At 39.8% G+C, this 17,134-nt stretch overlaps 1 protein-coding gene across 2 annotated transcripts in view; it reads left to right on the top strand.

The window, feature by feature from the left end:
- The window catches only part of VEGFD (vascular endothelial growth factor D), a 33,980-nt gene that overhangs the window by 3,492 nt on the left and 13,354 nt on the right, over positions 1-17,134 (top strand). For both annotated transcript variants that reach the window (XM_014857661.3, XM_044764368.2), the window contains exon 2: positions 14,485-14,695. In XM_014857661.3, coding sequence (XP_014713147.1) covers positions 14,485-14,695 — 211 coding nt within the window. The remainder of the gene's footprint in view (positions 1-14,484; positions 14,696-17,134) is intronic.

Here is a 17,134-nt window from a genome sequence, read left to right as displayed (position 1 = left end):
TGTAAGACTGGAGTAAGTCCAAGATCCACAGGACAGCGAGATACCTCTAACTCTCATGAGAAGTCACATGGCTCACAAGACTGCATAAGCTTTGTGTCACTTGCCTTCTTCTGAAATTGTCTCTAAAGTGAATTGAATAACAAGGATGAGGTGTGCCTTCCATATTTGAGTCCAGGAAACAGACCCCCCCCCCCCACACTCCCCTATTCCCACTTCCAAAGTCATGCACAGGGAAGTCCATTGACTTTGTTGCTAGTCAAATGGCCCAATGAGCTCTTGCCCACTTTTCTATGGGGCACAGTCCTTGGCACAAAAGACACTTGAAATATTTTCCATCAATTTCTTCTGTATGTATGACCTTGTAGTTAAATGTGTTGAATTACAAAGACACAGATCTATTCTATCTTAGTCACTTTTAACTGGTGGTTAAAGCTTTTATATCACTATAGCATATTATTGGTACTCAGGATAAAATAGACTCCCTGTATCTTATATCTTGAATATAATACTTCCTCGTATGACTTATTTTTTTAATTTAAAAATCCTGATTTAGAATTGTGGGTAAACCTTTACTATAGACTGCTAAGAGCTCTAGGGAAAAAAAGTAACATTAAAGTTCAATATTGAACGCCTTCTATTATGGAACCCCTTCTTGGGACAAGCCTATAGAGACAATTTATGGAATGAGAATATAGTATTTGGACACATGGATGTATCCATGGAGAACTTGACGTAATAAGATCTGGAACTCCCAGGCACATTTATCGTTACCATAATTACCTAAAGGTACTAGAGAAATAGGGACACAAATGACAGTAAAATTGTTTCTGAGCATATTTCTAAGCTCAAGTCTTCCCTACCACTTGAGATTAGCAGAGAGGGCAGGAAACTAATTGGGAATGTGCTTGACATGAGAATTTCTTCTTAGGTTGCTTTTATGGTGGTAAATCCACTTTTCTCTCTCTCTTGCCACTAGTTCTTAGTCTCTACCGAGATACTAGGACATTTTAAAGCAAAGACACTCTGAGCCCCCTCCCCCGCCTCCGTCTTGAAAGCCTTCACCGGTTGTGATGGCCTAATTCATAAAGGATCTCCCTTTCTCCTCATTGGAACTTTCCAATATTCAACAGTTCATTCATTTATTTCTTGAGCACCTACCATGTCTCCCAGTGATCACCCTGCTGGGAATGCAACAGGAAACAAGACAATGTTTCAACTCTCATAGAACTTATGTTCCAAGTGTAGTGGGTGAAGGCATGCAATATGCAAATCCGTAACATGTCAGGGGTAATAAGTGCCGTGAAGAAAATGAAGCAGGGGGAGGAGACACAGTGTGGGTGGGGGAGACTTCTCTGATTGAGTTTTGTTTGTGCAGACCCCTGAAGGAAGTGAGGGGGGCAGAGGCAACAGTTGTACAGTGGCCGAGGTGAGGGTAGCGAGCTGGCTTGGGTGTTCGGGTATTAGCCAGGGGGCCGGTGTGGCTGGAGTAGGGAGAGTGGAGGCCAGAGCCGCAGTTGCTGAGGTTGGAGAAGTAGCCAGGGCAGATCATGTAGGGTGTGGCTGTGCTCCAGTAAAACTTTATGGACATTGACATTTGAAGGGGATATCATTTTCATGCATCATGAAATATTCTTTTCATTCGTTTCAACCATTGAAAAATGTAAAAAATAATTCTTAGCTCATAGACCATACAAAAATAGTCAAGCTGGATTTGGCTCAGAGACGGTCGTTTGCCAACCCTGATCTATATCATTACACTATTTTACGTCTTCATATGTATCAATGTAACAGTACCTGACATTTCCTATTTGCTGTGTGTAAATTTATTGCTTTGTCACCCTCCACTAGAATGAAAGCTTTTTAAGAACAGGAGCTTCTCATTGTCTCATTTACTTCAGTGTCTCAATCACCTGTGCAGAGCCTGTAATGGAGTGGATACTAAGAGAAGCATTTGTTGACTGACTGATAGACTAGGATTCTAAGATTTTGAGATACTCAGGTTATGAACTGCTGCATTAATTAGTCTGCAGCATCTACTCTCATTATGGGTTGTCTGATTTAACTTTTTTAAAATTCTAAGGCATTTTTTTATAAGGCAGTATATTCACCCTGTGCTATTTTCCCATGGGGATTAAAGAGGATTTGGGTGGAAGTATCAAAAAATCCTCCAGTGTCCTTCCACCCACAAGCTCTCCTATAAGGGGTTCACCTCTAGGAGCCAGTTGTAGAAGGACGCTACCTTAGCCCATTATTGCAATCTGGTGGTCACAGAAAGAGAAATGGGCAGAGCAGCATCTGGCTACAAGGACATCTGGATAAAACTTGGACACCTTGATGATTTCCTTCATCTTTGAGATCCTTTAGAAGTGCTATCTATGTTTTCATCTTACACCAGGTGGTTTGTGAAAATGTGGTAAGTTGTGGCAAAGTGCTCTGATCAGATACTTTATCAGTCAGGCTAGGCCAGGATGTGCTGCAGTAACAAACAACCCCCAAATCTTGGTGGCTCATAAACAACAGAGGTTTACTTATTGCTCATATCATATGACCATCCTGTTTCGTCCAGGGCCAACTCCACATCAGGATGAAGCTGGCTGAGCATCCAGATCTTGAGTGTCATTAATGACCATGACAGAGGGAAGGAGAGGTCTGGAGAGTTTTGCCCTGGCAGTTAAATGCTCTGGCCTGGAAGTGACTCCCATTACTTCTGGTCACAGCCCCTTGACCCACTGCTCCATCCAACCACAAGGGGCCAGGAAGTGTAATCTTTCTGTGTACTCAGAACGTAGAAAGCTAGAAATATTTGGTGAACAGTATTAATGACTAACACATACGATGTTGGTCACTTCTAAATGTTTCTAAGCATACCTTTGAGATAGGAGACAGGCGTGGCGGACACCGAGGTAGAATCACTGAAGGAAGACACACAGGTTTATTTCTGCTGTTCAGGAGGCTCCTCCCTGGGCAAAGGAGAGCTGTACATTCAGTTCAGTAAACATTTGTGGAATGTCTACCCAGGTGTCAGGCACATGAGTGGAAATGAGGTTTTTATAAAATAAAGATGTCTTAGTTATTTGCATGTCTTACCAACAACCAAGGAGTTCAGTTTGGCCCATAGGAAGGATAATTTTAATGCCTGAAACTTTGATGATGTAAATTTTTATGAGTCTCTTTTTGTCATTCATTGTTATCTACATAATATTATAACACTCACATGTTGGAGAAGAGTATTGCTTTCTTGAAATCTAGGTTGGCTAAAATTATTTCTAGAGAGAAAATGACGTGTCAAATATTGCTATGGCAAATATTTTCTTATTGCTTACTGTCCCTTTCTGGAGAGAGTTAGGAAAAGAGTAATTTTGATTGAATGAATACCTTGAGTTCATCCTAAATAAGAGACTCCCCAAAAGGAACAGAGGGGAATGAAAAAAGTAGCCTTTGCCTTGGTCTGCTTGGTTCATAACTACACTGTCACAGCAAGACTGGGGATCATCTTAGACAATGCAGAGGATGTTGGTGAGGAAGGGGAGAAGAACAGTGGATGTTGACATGGAACCACTGCATCTTTAGAAAGAAAGGTGAAAAGGAGCACACTGGGCTGACTGCCAGTGGCATGGCAGGGCTGCCTTGTGAAAAGGATGATGAGGTTTTACATAAAGATCTGCCCATCCAATGGATTAGATTACACTTAGGCTGAAATACGGCTGTAGCAGTTAACTCTTGCCACAATAATGTTGTGTAACAAACCAGTCCAAATTTCCCTGGCTTAAGGCATCAATAATCTGTTCTCACTTAGGTTTCTGTGGGTCTGCTGGGAGTCAGAGGATCAAGGCTCAAGCCATAGGTTGAGTGTGGGTCTGCCCGCATGTCTCTCATCCTCCTGGGATCAGTGGGCTAGCAGGGGCAGCTGCTTGTGGTGATGGTGGACATGTAGGACAACTATGCAATCATAAGTTCATTTCAGTCCTCTGCACTGTGTCTTGTAACGTCCCATTGGTCAAATCAGGCACATGGCCCAACATCAATGGGACTGAGAAATATACTCCTCCCTTGGTGGAGGAGGCAGTGAAATTGTTTTTAACACTAACCTAATTACCATAAAGGTTTTGGGTTGTTTCCTTAGACATTAGGTCCTTGATCTTTGAGATCAGTGCTACAAAGACTGTAATAGACCTCAGGAATATATACTTTTGGGGTTACTCAGAGCATCCTTTTAGAGTTTTGCCACTCAGGCCCATCCCACACTCATCTGCCCCCACATTTCCTAAGCACAGATGCATCAAATGGGAGCAGAGGCATTTGAGTAGAGCATGGATTTAAAGCATGTAAAGGGGGGCGTACACATACAGACGCTAGACAATCTGGCTGGAGAGAAAACCACCAACAGTTTTCATCAAATTGGAGGATGTGGAGCTCCCAGGCATCTTAGCCTTCTAGTATCCACTTAAAATACCCAGCAGCTATGCACATACACTCAAAGAAATGCATGCCTACACAAGTGCATGCACATGCGTGCACTCCACACACATACACCCTTTACCTGCATTTGTAGTTCCTTTCCTTAGTCTAAGTTTAATTAAACACCCTGGGTCTCTCACATATATCCATTTAAACATAGAACTGCATGAGTAAAAGAGCTACCGGTAGCATGAGCCCCCCAAATGGCCAGGTTTCTGGATTTCAGAGAAGCAGGACCAAGCCCTTGGCTGGTTCCATCTGAGCAGCTCGCAGCAGTTGGAGTCACAGCAGTAATTATTAGCAAGTGTGCATTCTCCTCCCTGCCCTCAGGTGGTACACCCCATGCCATTCAGTACCATCTGTTCTGGGTAAGGCCAGACCCTGATAATAAAATACAAAGGTTTATGAAGTGGGTGGTTTTTCTCTTCATCCATCTATAAAGACGTATGTAAAGCCTGAGCAGATACTTTAAAATTGGCCTTTCATCTGAAAATACCTCCAAGAAATGTTAAAAAAGGAAAAAAAAATTTGTCTTTGATTTACCCTCGAAAAGTTTTTTTAATTTGTAATTACTATGATCGGAGTCGCCCCATCTTGTTCTTTTCAAACTCACCTCTCTGGTTCGTGAGGGAAATCAAGGGCCGTAAAACACAGACCTCTAAACCCCAACGTAGGGCCAGATGCCCCACCCTTGGGAAAGGAAAGAAAGGAAAGGAACTTTATTGAGCGCCTACTCTATACTTGACCCTTTCCCGCCTATGGCCTCATATAATCTCCACATCAGCTCTACAAGATGAGTATTATTAGCATTGCCATCTAAAAACAGGGAAACCAAGGCTTAAGGAAGTTAAATAATTGACCCTCAGGCTAATAGCTAAAAAGGAGCAGTGCCTGGATTCAAAGCCAACTTACTTAATTTTTTTAAGTTATTATATAGTAAAATTAACATTTTTTCCCTTTTGGGGTGCAATTCTATGAATTTAACACATGTATAGACTTGTGTACCACCATCAGGATACAGAAAAAAATCATTTATACTACTCCTTTATACTCCTCCCAGCCTCTGGCAACCTCTGATCTAGCAGCTATTACTATTGCTTTGGTTTTTTGAGAATGTCGTAAATGGAACCATACAGAATGTAACCTTTTGAGATTGGCTTCTTTTACTCCGGACACCTTTGAGATCCAGCCAAGTTGCTGTGAATACCAGCAGTTCATTCCCTTCTTTTGCTGAGTGGTGTCCCATGGGATGGCTGTAGCACGGTTTGCTTAACCATTCACCTGTTGAATGACATGTGGGTTGTTTCCAGTTTGGGGGCTATTACAAAGAAAGTTAGTCTAAGCATTAGTGTAAAGGTTTTTGCGTGAGCCTGAGTCCTCACTTATCAACGGTAAATTCCCAGGATGGGACTGCTGGGTCATATGGTGAGTGTTTGCAGAACTTTATAAGAAACCACCCTTACATTTTCCAGAGTGCCATGCCATTCAGAGCCAGTTTGGAACAATAAATCCATGCTGTCCTCTCTCCAATAAGCTGTCTGTCCAGATGACAGAATGGTTTACAATATCAGGCAAAGCTTCCTTTCGAGGAACGTTCTTTCTTCCCACTTGGGAGCTACGAAAGGCAAAGTCACAAAACTTATATTTGGACTCACAAGTCTAACCTGGCCTGGGCAGACTCCTTGACAGGTGGCAGAGTGAGAAAGGGTAACAGAGAAGCAGGGGGACAATATCTGTGGAGGACAGCTGGGAGCATGATGGTGCGACTTGGACCTCAAACTAGGAAAAATTTAGTGGTTTTGGCTAAGCCTTAAACATCAAATTAAAGATGAAATGAAAAATGCTCTTCCATTAAACAGAAGAAGTTGCTAAGAGGTCGAGGGAACATGGGGCTATTTGTATTGCAACCTGATGCACCTCTCCAAACCCACTGCAAAGGGAAATCGCTGACTGTGGTTCCCCTGAACTACTGGGGCGAATAATAAGAGAACTGTGCCCCTCGGCAGCACTTGTAAATCCCTAAGCAAATCTAGGGAAAGCTGTGTGAAATGTGATGCCTCCATAGCTCACCCCGAAGCTTATGGATATTCTGAATATACAAATTCTATCCATCCCACTCCCTTGTCGCTGAACTTCCTGAAGATGAAGGCATTGCCAACACAGTTTGACAAAATAACATCAACAGTTTTAAAAAGGCTTGGAAACGTAGTCTTAGACCCACAGTTCTCAAGAGGTCCAGTGAGGAATTTTGCAAAGCCGGTCTCCTTTTCCATATCTAGAACAGGAGGATTCCTAACAGCCTTGGACTGGAATGGCCCAAGAAAAGCTTTTTGCAACTCTTCGAGGAAAGTAGTCAGGGTCCCTGCTCAGAAATTCCTTGCTAAGGGTCTGAGAGCTCAGGGCCAGGATGGGAACCCAGCCATTTACTCTTAAGCCGCACTCCCTCCACTTGGCATCTATGTTTATGTTCTCATTTATATTTTCTTCCAAATATTTTATAGACTGCCTTGTGAAAGGATTATAATTTATACTTCCCTGCTGAATTCCAGTAGGTAAAAGCAGTAGCTATTATTTTTAATTCTGTTTTGAGAAATGGGTTGTTTTGGCTTGTTGGGAATTTGAGAAGCAATTTATTCTGTCATCTAGGATGGTTTCACACGAGGCTGCTGACCTCCTCTTGCTGTTTAGCCTGGAAAACAATATTATTGGTCTTCAACCTTGAAAAAGCCATACAGGTTGGGAACTGGTCCACAAACAGGTGACTTGAGTTAGGAAAAGGCTTTGAAAATCCAGTTCAGCAAGATGCTCATACAGATATTTTGAATCCAAGGTATAACTCAAAGGGGTTTAAAAAATAAGACTTTCTCAGCACGTATCTACCATTTATTCCCTACTAAATGGACTTGTACGGAGCTTAGGCACTAATCCAGGTCTTTGAAGTTAAAGCAGCATGCACCATCCCCCAAATTAGTGGTTCTCATTAAAATCGCTTGGGAAGATTTTTTAAATAAACTTTTTATTTTGAAGTAATTTTAGATTTACAGAAAAGTTGCAAAGATAGTATAGAGAATTCCTTTATATATCTCACCCAGCTTCCCCTAAGACTAGCAAACACTTGGGAACTTTGTAAAAATCCTGTTGGCAAAGCTGTGGCCCAACCCATAGAATGAGAACCTCTGAGGCTAGGCTCCAAGCATCAGTATTTCTCTGCAGCTTCTTTCCAGGCAGATTCTAGGTGAAGGCAAGGTTGAGAAGCTCTGCTGCAAACCCTTACTTCTCAAAGTGTGGTCAGCCAACAGTATTGCCAACACCTGCGAGCTTTTTAGCACTGCAACATCCTGGGTCTCACCCCAAAGCTACTGCTTCAGAATCCGCCTTCTAACAAGATTGCCAGGTAATTAGTATGCATATTAAATTTTGAGAAGCACTACTCTATATAAAAAATTAAACAGACCACAAAAACCCGGGCCCAATCTCTATTTGTTAAATGCATGTATGTATTTATTACTTCATAAATTCCTTCAAGTTCTTATTATATAAAAAGATGAACCAGACACATATTGTACTCTCAAGCAGATGATAGTCTAGTAAAGGAAAGGCAACGTGTTCATAAATAATACAGTTTAAGTTAGGGACATCATAAAAAGCTTAATGGAAGAGGTGGCATTTGAGTTGGACTTGCAAGGAGGACACCTGAAGGAAGATATTTAAAAGATAAGTGATGTTGTTTGAATAAATGAATAATCTCAGGGTTAGATTTTCTGTAGTGTTTGATGAATCAATTTCTTTATTCATACATTTAATAAATATTCAGCCCTTACTATTGCTATGTGAAAAATACATATTACTGCCCCAGTGGCCCTTACAATCCAGTGGGGAAGACAAGCACTAAGCAACTAGTGACACAAATCATTCATTCGTGTCAGTGGTGATAAGCCCTGGGAAGAAAAAGGGTGGGGTGCTAGGAATCCATATGACAGAGGGACCAGACCTACGCAGTGGTAGGAATTGTGGGGGAGGTTTCTCTAAGAAGGTAACACCTGGCTGAGAAAGGTTTAGCTAGAAAGTGGAGAGCATTCCAAGCAGAGGGAATGGCATGGACTAAGGTCAAAGCAAGAAGAAATAAACAAAAGAGTAAACCAATGAAATGGATGTCCAGTAATATTCCATTCAACTCTCAAAAGTTTTCCATTGCCTACTGAATTGGTACAAGTAGCCTGGTCTTCAAGCTTCCAATCCTTCCTCTTTTTTGTTTTAAACAATTATATTGATAGACAATTTATATACTATAAAATGTACCCATTCACCATTACTTATATTTTAAGCAATCAATGAGTTTTAGTAAACTTACTGAATTGTGCAGCCATCATTTATACAAGATCTCTTGTGCCCCTTTAAGGTTAACCCTCATTCCCACTCCCAGCCCCAGGTAGCCAATAATCTGTTTTCTGTCTCTTGGGTAATACCTGAGAATGGAATTGGTTGGTCATATGGTAAATTTATGTTTAACTTTTTAAAGAACTGCTGAACTCTTTTCCAAAGTGACAGCACCATTTTACAATCCCATCAGCAATGTATGAGGCTTCCCATTGCTCCACAGCCCTGACAACACTTGGTACTGTCAGTCTTTTTGACTGTAACCATCCTAGTGGATGTCAAGTGGTACGTCACTGCACCAACCTCTCTTCCTAATTTTATTTGTCAATCCACCCACTCTTAAACCTTCTTTGTGCCCACCCAAAGTGAACCTCCTGCTATTTTTTCCACTGGGGCTCTTTGATATCCCCATATCATGCCTTTGTTCACACTTTGAATGTGTTACTTGATTAGATGTTTCTTGAGGGCACAGGGGGTGGAAATTTGGAGTTCAGATTAGTAGGAATACAGAAGGCCTTTGATTTCCCCACGACATGGGCACCTCCAAATCCCTCCAACAGACCCACCCACCATCCCTTTCCAAACATCTTGCCTGCCATTTTAGTCACACGTGGCCTAGATTACTGCCTAAGCCTGAGCGATGAAGATGCTCATGCTTCCTCAGGGAAGAATGCTATGTGAACTTAGAAATTAACAAAAGGGGAAATGGCTGCCCTTCATATTGTCCTGCAGAAAGCAATATACAAATTTAAATAATGGTAAAATCTTGTTATAAAGACCTTAAGCCTCACAATTTAGCAACAGGCTTATGGTAGCCAAGACATCAGAGAATGATTTGTTACTTAGGAGTGAAATTGCTAACAGTCTTGGATTAATTACCAAAAAAAAAAAAAAAATGCTGCTGTAATAAAAAGCAGAGATCTGGTAACCCTGCTTCACTTCCTTCCTCTTGCTGACTGCTTTTTAATTATTTTACTTTTGATTAGTACTTGCATTTTCTAATAGGAAGAAATTATGAACAACTTACTTGGCAAACGTTTGGTAGTTAAAACCATTGAAATCAGTAGTTTAAATGTATATTTGGGACTATATTTACACTGTTCAATTTTAATTTTTGTCTTGCCCAAGCAGATAACATAAAGTTAATTATACAAAAATCAGCCAGTGCAGAAAGTCTATTGGAAACAGCCATTCTTGACCCTTTGTAAAGATATGCCCCTGATGAATTAGTTGCAAGGTTTCTGCTTATGCTGAATTGCTAGTACTTCCACTTGTAATAGCAAAATGACTGTCTGAAATTTCTCAGTTATTTCAAACCAGGTTTTAAATTATGAGGCTTAAAGTATGCTTAAATAACTCTGAGTTCTTGAGTAAACACTGCATTTTTTTGATGAGACAAGTCATATGAGCCATTCAATGGCTTTAATTCAATCCAGAGAGTTGATATTTTCTCCTCAGTCCTCAAGGTTGGATAGTTTAAAAATATTTCTGAGATTGAATTGAAACCTGTAAGAGCTATGAAGCCATCCATTAGTCTGTATTTATGGATGGTATTGAATAAAATTTGCCTCAACAAATAAAAATCCTTTCAATATAGTACAATTTTTTAAACATTTAAAAAGCTATTTGATTGGTTTCATTATTTTTGTGTGGAAGCAGTGTTGTAACAAAATTTTATTGCAAAGATTGACTCAAATATGGAAGTAGTTAGATTGTCTAACTAGAAGAGAGAGTGAATAATCAGGAAAAGAGAGACTATTGAAAAATGAGCCTTAATGGAGAATCATTGAATTTCAGAGTTGCTGGAGACATTAGTAATTATTCAGTTTCATTTCCAGATTTCTTAGATGAGGAAGCTGTGGCATGTTGCTTAAATTCAATGCCTATTCCACAGATCCTATCTAAGCTCTTCAAGCTTCCTCCTCCCCTCACTCCCAGAAAATTGCCTTGATTCAAATTTTACAGAGAAGTGAGAAATCGTAGGTCCCAGGAGTCCTGCTATCTACAAACCCATGTCATTCACTATGAGCCTCCTGTTTCAGAGGGTGACCCTCTCATCCATCCTGTGTCCACTTATCTCTGGAACTTAGGTCGAACCAACCCCTCTAGGTTTCTGCTTTATCTCTCCTGCATATGCTTTCAGTTTCTCCCTCTCTGTTGGCTCTTTCCCTCAGCTTATAAACGTGTTCAAGGTTCTCCTGCCTTTATTAAAAACGTGCACACACACACACATACACATTCACATCTGGATGTTGAAGCAAGATGACCTTCTAAATTCATGTTTTGAGACCTTTTATAGTCCATAGCAATGATAGATAAAATAGAAAATTGATCAGATGATGGTTAATATCTGCAGATGGCAAACATTTGCAGAAATGGTACCAAAAACATGAAGGTGAAAAAATCAACACATTGTATACCTTAAATTTACACCATATTGTATGTCAATTATATCTCAATAAAAATAAATTTAAAAAACCATGAAGCTGAAGCTGCAGATCTGATGGACTCTGAGTCTGGAAGGTGGAGGCCACCAAGAGTTCAGCTCCAGTGGGTAATGGGCTCCATGAGTGTGCTACATCAAATCCATGAAAGAGGAAGGAAGAGTTACTGCTCATTGCTGCCTGGAGCTGTGTCTTCTATGAAACTGCTTAACTAGGGGCAAAGGAGGAAGCAGATACTTCCTTGCAACCAGGACTTGAGCTGGGCTGATCCGTGAGTCACAAATACTCAACAAGATTCTGGATTCAGGGCCCTGGGAGTCAGGGTGGGGGTACAACCACAAAACTTTTAAATGACGAAAAAAGAATAGTGAGAAAGGAAAACAAATCTCCCAATGAAGATGAAACAAAGTTCCAAATAATTACATAGAGGTAATTATTACTAAGAAAGATAGCCAATAAAGTGAATAATCAAGATATAAATCATATATATATATGAAGTTAAAATATAAAACAATTTGGAGAAATGCTTAAAATAAACCTATTTAGGACCCCTAAAGAAATAAAGGAATAATTTTCTCAAAATAAAATGTTAAATTAGGAAAAACATACAGAATGAAACTAAAAGAAGATAGGAAGGAGAATGAAGTAGAAATATTTGAAATTAGAAATATGGTGATTGAAATTAAAAACTTAACAAAATAAACTCTAGACTCACACAACAGGAGAATTGGTAATTGGGAAGATGAACCAATTGATTTATCTATAACACATTAAAGAGAGATGAAAGGAGAGAAAAATAGATAAATATGAAAGCACATTTAAGAGACATGTAAGATCATTAAAAGGCTCCAATAATGTCTGATAAGTATTTCAAAAAGGAGAATAGAGACAATATAATACATGAAATAACAAAAAATATAATGCCTGAGAATATTAAAGAATTGAAATAAAAAAAGATGGGTGGCCTCAGATTAAAACTGCTATGAAGGTCTCTGTTGCAACTTCTCAACTCTGCCATTGTAGAATGAAAGCAGCCATAGACAATGTGTAAGTGAATGGACATGGCTGTGTTCCAATAAAACTTTATTTATAAAAACAGGCAGTCAGGGCCAGCCCCTCGGCCAAGTGGTTGAGTTTGCACGTTCCGCTTTGGCGGCCCAGGGTTTCATGGGTTCAGATCTTGGGAGCCGACATGGCACCTCTCATCAGGCCATGCTGAGGTGGCATCCCACATAGCAGAACTAGAAGAACCTACAACTGGAATACACAGCTGTGTACTGGGGGGCTTTGGGGAGAAGAAGAAAAAAGGATGATTGGCAACAGATGTTAGCTCAGGTGCAAATCTTTAGAACAAAACAAAACAAAACAACAAACAGGCAGGCAGCAGGCTGAATTAGGCCAAGGGACTGTAGTTTGACAACCCTTGATCTAAAGAATTAACCATTGTTTATATTTTCATGTATATCCCTCCAGATATTATATATATATATTTAATTTTATATATTTGATTAATTAACAATGGTCAATTGCTTATATATATGATGTATATTATACACAAATATATACATAAGTAATTTAAAAAGTTATAACTGAATCATACATGACTTGGACCACACTTGCTCTTCTGAGCATCCACATTTGGACAACTCTCAGTATCCATCATCATATTGAAAAAAAACCCCTACTCCCCAAACAGAGATGAATGATGTAATTTTTAAAGTTTTTGAGGAGCAGTGGAGGAGGGCGTACATCACACCACCCAATGTAAAGCTTCCTAAAAGTTCCATTTGCTCATCTCTCTTTCCCCTCTGTTTCTCCACCTGTAGCAGGCAGCTGATATTCACCTCTCCCTCCACTTTCCTGTCTCAGCACCATCCTGCAGCTACACGGGTCCTCCATCTTTTCCCTCACCCCAGTTCTGAAAATCCCCTCAGCCCCCATATCCAAACCACCAAGTAACCCAGTAACCACAGGCCTAGCAGGAGAAAATCCGGATCCCTAACCATAGACAGACCACCTATGGTTTCTCCAGCACATTCCAGGGAGGAGCTCAATTCATTCCGCCCAATATACATCTACATCATTGATTTTGATGTGATCATCAAAACCAATGCATGTATCATTATTTATATAACCAAGTCCCTAATTTTGAACAATTAGGCTACATACTGAAAATCTTTTATTGGCTGAGCCTTTTTTTTTCCTCACAAATCCATGCACTGTATCAGCCAATACAGTTCATGCAACTGTGTGGAAAGCAAATTTGCAACTTAAAATGCATTTTATTAGAAAAAAATCATGTCTTTGAATAGTAAACAGGTTTAAAAAGAAAAAAAAGGCTCAGAGGGTTAGAAGTCAGAAAATTCAAGTTATCAGGGTCTTATAATCTATCTTTCTTATGTGACTGTAGGCAAAGTCCCCGGGATTTTGTGGGTCAGTTTCTCAAACAAATAACAGAAATGAAAACAACTGTCATTGGCTCCTCTCACAAAATAGTATGATTTTAAAATCTCCATTAGTTTCCTGTGGCTGCTGTACCAAATCACCACAAAGTTGGTGGCTTGAAACAACAGGAATTTATTCTCTCACAGTTCTGGAGTCCAGAATGCCAAAATCAAGGTGTCGGCAGGGCTGTGCTCCCTCCAAAGACTCTTGGAAAGAATCCTTCCTTGCCTCCTCCAGCTTCTGGTGGCTCCAGGCCATCCCTAGCTTGGGGCTGCATGACTTGAATCTTTGTCTCCGTCTTCACAAAATCTTCTTCTGTCTCTGTGTCTTCTCCTCTTCTAAGGACAATTGTCTTTGTATTTAGGGTCCACCTGGATAGTCCAGGATGATCATCTCAAAATCCTTAACTTCATTATATCTGCAAAGATCCTTTTCCCACATGAAGTCACATTCACAGGTTCTGGGGGCTAGGAGGTGGACATATTTTGAAGTCCACCATTCAACCCACTACCATATTGTTTTTAATTGTTCTGAGAACCCAGAAGGAATAAGTAAATCCTTTGATTCAATCATAAATGAGTAGAATGTGAATCAAAAATACTAGATGTCATTTTTCCTAGGTACCGGTGTACATTTAAATAATCTCCCTAATTTCTTTTCAGCTCTATTTACATTTTCAAGTGTTGGCAATGAAGCTTATCAAAACAAACTAAAACTTTAGTAACTTGCTTTTAAGCCAGTGTTTTTGGTTCTTTTTAAGCGGGCATCTCAGTCAATGTTAGAACGGTCTGAACAACAGATTAGGGCAGCTTCTGGTTTGGAGGAACTGCTGCGGATCACGCACTTTGAGGACTGGAAGCTGTGGAGATGCCGGCTGAAGCTCAAAAGTTTTACCAGCACAGACACTCGCTCTGCATCCCACCGGTCCACCAGGTTTGCGGCAACTTTCTATGACATTGAAACACTGAAAGGTAGGTGTGTGCATATGGAGGCCGATTCTTGCTCTTTATCAGATAGTGACAAATGCACCAACTTCTTCCAAAAGCTTGAGTAGGGCAGGCACGTGTCGGGAGAAGAAAAAGGGGTCTTTGATTTCATAGCTTTCATGTTAGTGGAGAATCCTGGTTTCCTGTGTTTACTCTGCAGAGACATATATTCAATATGATTTTGAGATAAAAAACCAACACAAGGGGTTGGCTGGGTGGTGTACTGGTTAAGTTCTCGTACTCTGCTTTGGTGGCCTGTGATTCACGGGTTCAGATCCCAGGCGCAGACCTACATACTGCTCAGCAAGCCACACTGTGGTGGCATCCCACATATAAAATAGAGGAAGATCGGCACAGATGTTAGCTCAGGGCCAATCTTCCTCACCAAAAAATAAAAATAAAAACCGAAAAACCAACACAAAAGAACACTTCAAAATACAGAAATATATTTAACTCAGAGATGTGAGGGCAAAACAAACCCAGAAAGACTGTTCTTAATAGAAAAAAAAATCACTGGGTTTACTTAAAAAATAAAACAACCTGGGTGTTCATCAGCAAGGAGCATTCTACTAACATACATACATGGATAAATCCCAAGAGATTAGGTATAGCTTTTTTGTTTCTTCAAAATTCTGTGATGTATTTTAGTAAAAATGAAAAGTAGAAGTTAGAGGCTGAGTTGTAATAATACAATTACTAGGAGAATAACAAAGGGGGAAATTCTCTAGACAAAAGAATCCAAACTCCAGATTAGAAAATAACATAATTTGAAATAAAGGGAATGACTGTTCCCTAGTAGGGTATGGAGGTTCTTTATAAGAAAACCATTGTCCGTATGTACTATGCTATAATGAATGAAATGCTTGCCAAATAGTGTGGTCTCCGATTAGGCATTTAACTTTTTTGATGACGTGTCAAAATGACACAAGAAGCTGCTGTGGCGTTGTTGATCTAGTATTTTAGATTTGATCAACATATGATTACCTGGTAACAGATTATATCTATCACATGATTCAAATTGACCACTAAGCCGAAATTATTCTTTTCTTTCTTTCTAGAGTTATCTTTATTTTTTGCCATTTGTAAAAAGATGATGTTGCACAAGCCACTGTTGGCTGTGGAGAAGGCTGTGCATGAGCAGGGATAAATCTCTCAGCAGCACCGCCGGCATGAGTGTGGAGAGCATTCTTTGTGCTCATGTGTATGGCTGTGTGTCTAAATGAGTTGAGGTGGTTGGAACCATGGCCTAGAACCCACTTCAGACAGATTTTGAAGCTCTTGTTGTTTCTATCTGGTGAATTAGCATGGACCTCATGAAAACAAAGGGGTCAGACCTCACCTGGAGATCCAAGGCCTTGACTTAGATGACCTGTCTCAAGATCTGAGGTGAGACATCCGTGAAGATGGAGGTAGACAAGCGTTATGATAAAATCAAGACTAGGTGATGAAAAAAAAAAGTGACATTGACATTTTCTAAGGAGGAAACCATAAAAAATATATTTAAAAAATATTTTAGGGGCCAGCCTGGTGGCATAGTGGTTAAGTTTGCAGTGCTCTGCTTCGGCGGCTGTGGGGTTCACAGGTTCGGATCCCAGGTGCAGACCTAGCACTGCTCCTTGAGCCACACTGTGGCATCATCCCACACAAAATAGAGGAAGATTGGCACAGATGTTAGCTCAGGGCCAATCTTCCTCACAAACAAAAATATATATTTTAACAACACATAAAAATATGGAACTTGCCAACTCTAAAATGTCTCAGTACGTGGAGGATCATCTAAAGTTATTTACTAAGTTAGAAGCAGTAAATAATAAAATCGGTGTGTTACGCCTGTTATATTTTGTTATCAACTCTCCCTCATGGGTTTCAGGGTGATTCCCTGAGGCAGAGCAGTCCTGCTGGGCAGTAGTAAAGAACAGCCGAGTTATGAAGCTTTGATCAGTGGCGTTGATCATAGTTCCATGCAATTGTGATGAAAATCTTACTGCATCAACTTTCAAAACTTAGTTTTTTAAAAAAGCAAATGGAAAGCAACATTTAAGTAGAATTTTAAACAAGGAATATTTTCATAAGTTGATTACTTGTTTTTCCAGGACTCATGATTAATAATAGTGAATTAAATAATGCCCATATTAATACCTAATTGGGTAATTCATCTCTCATATTTACAGTCTTCAGGCTCTTTATATAAATATTCATAATCATAAATTTAAAAAAGTTTCTTAGGATTGAAGATTTTGTTATGAAAAACAAAGTTTAGGCAAACTGTGTAGTATATGCAATGTTTCTCAGCCAGCCAAACACCTTGTGTTCTGCATTTTCAGTGATTAAAGAAGGAACATATGACGACAATTGAGATTAATGGGGAAAAAAGGAAACAGAATATGGAAAAGATGCTTTTTTTCTTTCTTTTTCAAAAAATTA

This window comes from Equus asinus, chromosome X (assembly GCF_041296235.1).
Source record: "Equus asinus isolate D_3611 breed Donkey chromosome X, EquAss-T2T_v2, whole genome shotgun sequence".
Classification (NCBI taxonomy): domain Eukaryota; kingdom Metazoa; phylum Chordata; class Mammalia; order Perissodactyla; family Equidae; genus Equus; species Equus asinus.
Note: the sequence above shows the minus strand (reverse complement) of the source record. Positions and strands in the feature narration are given on the sequence as shown.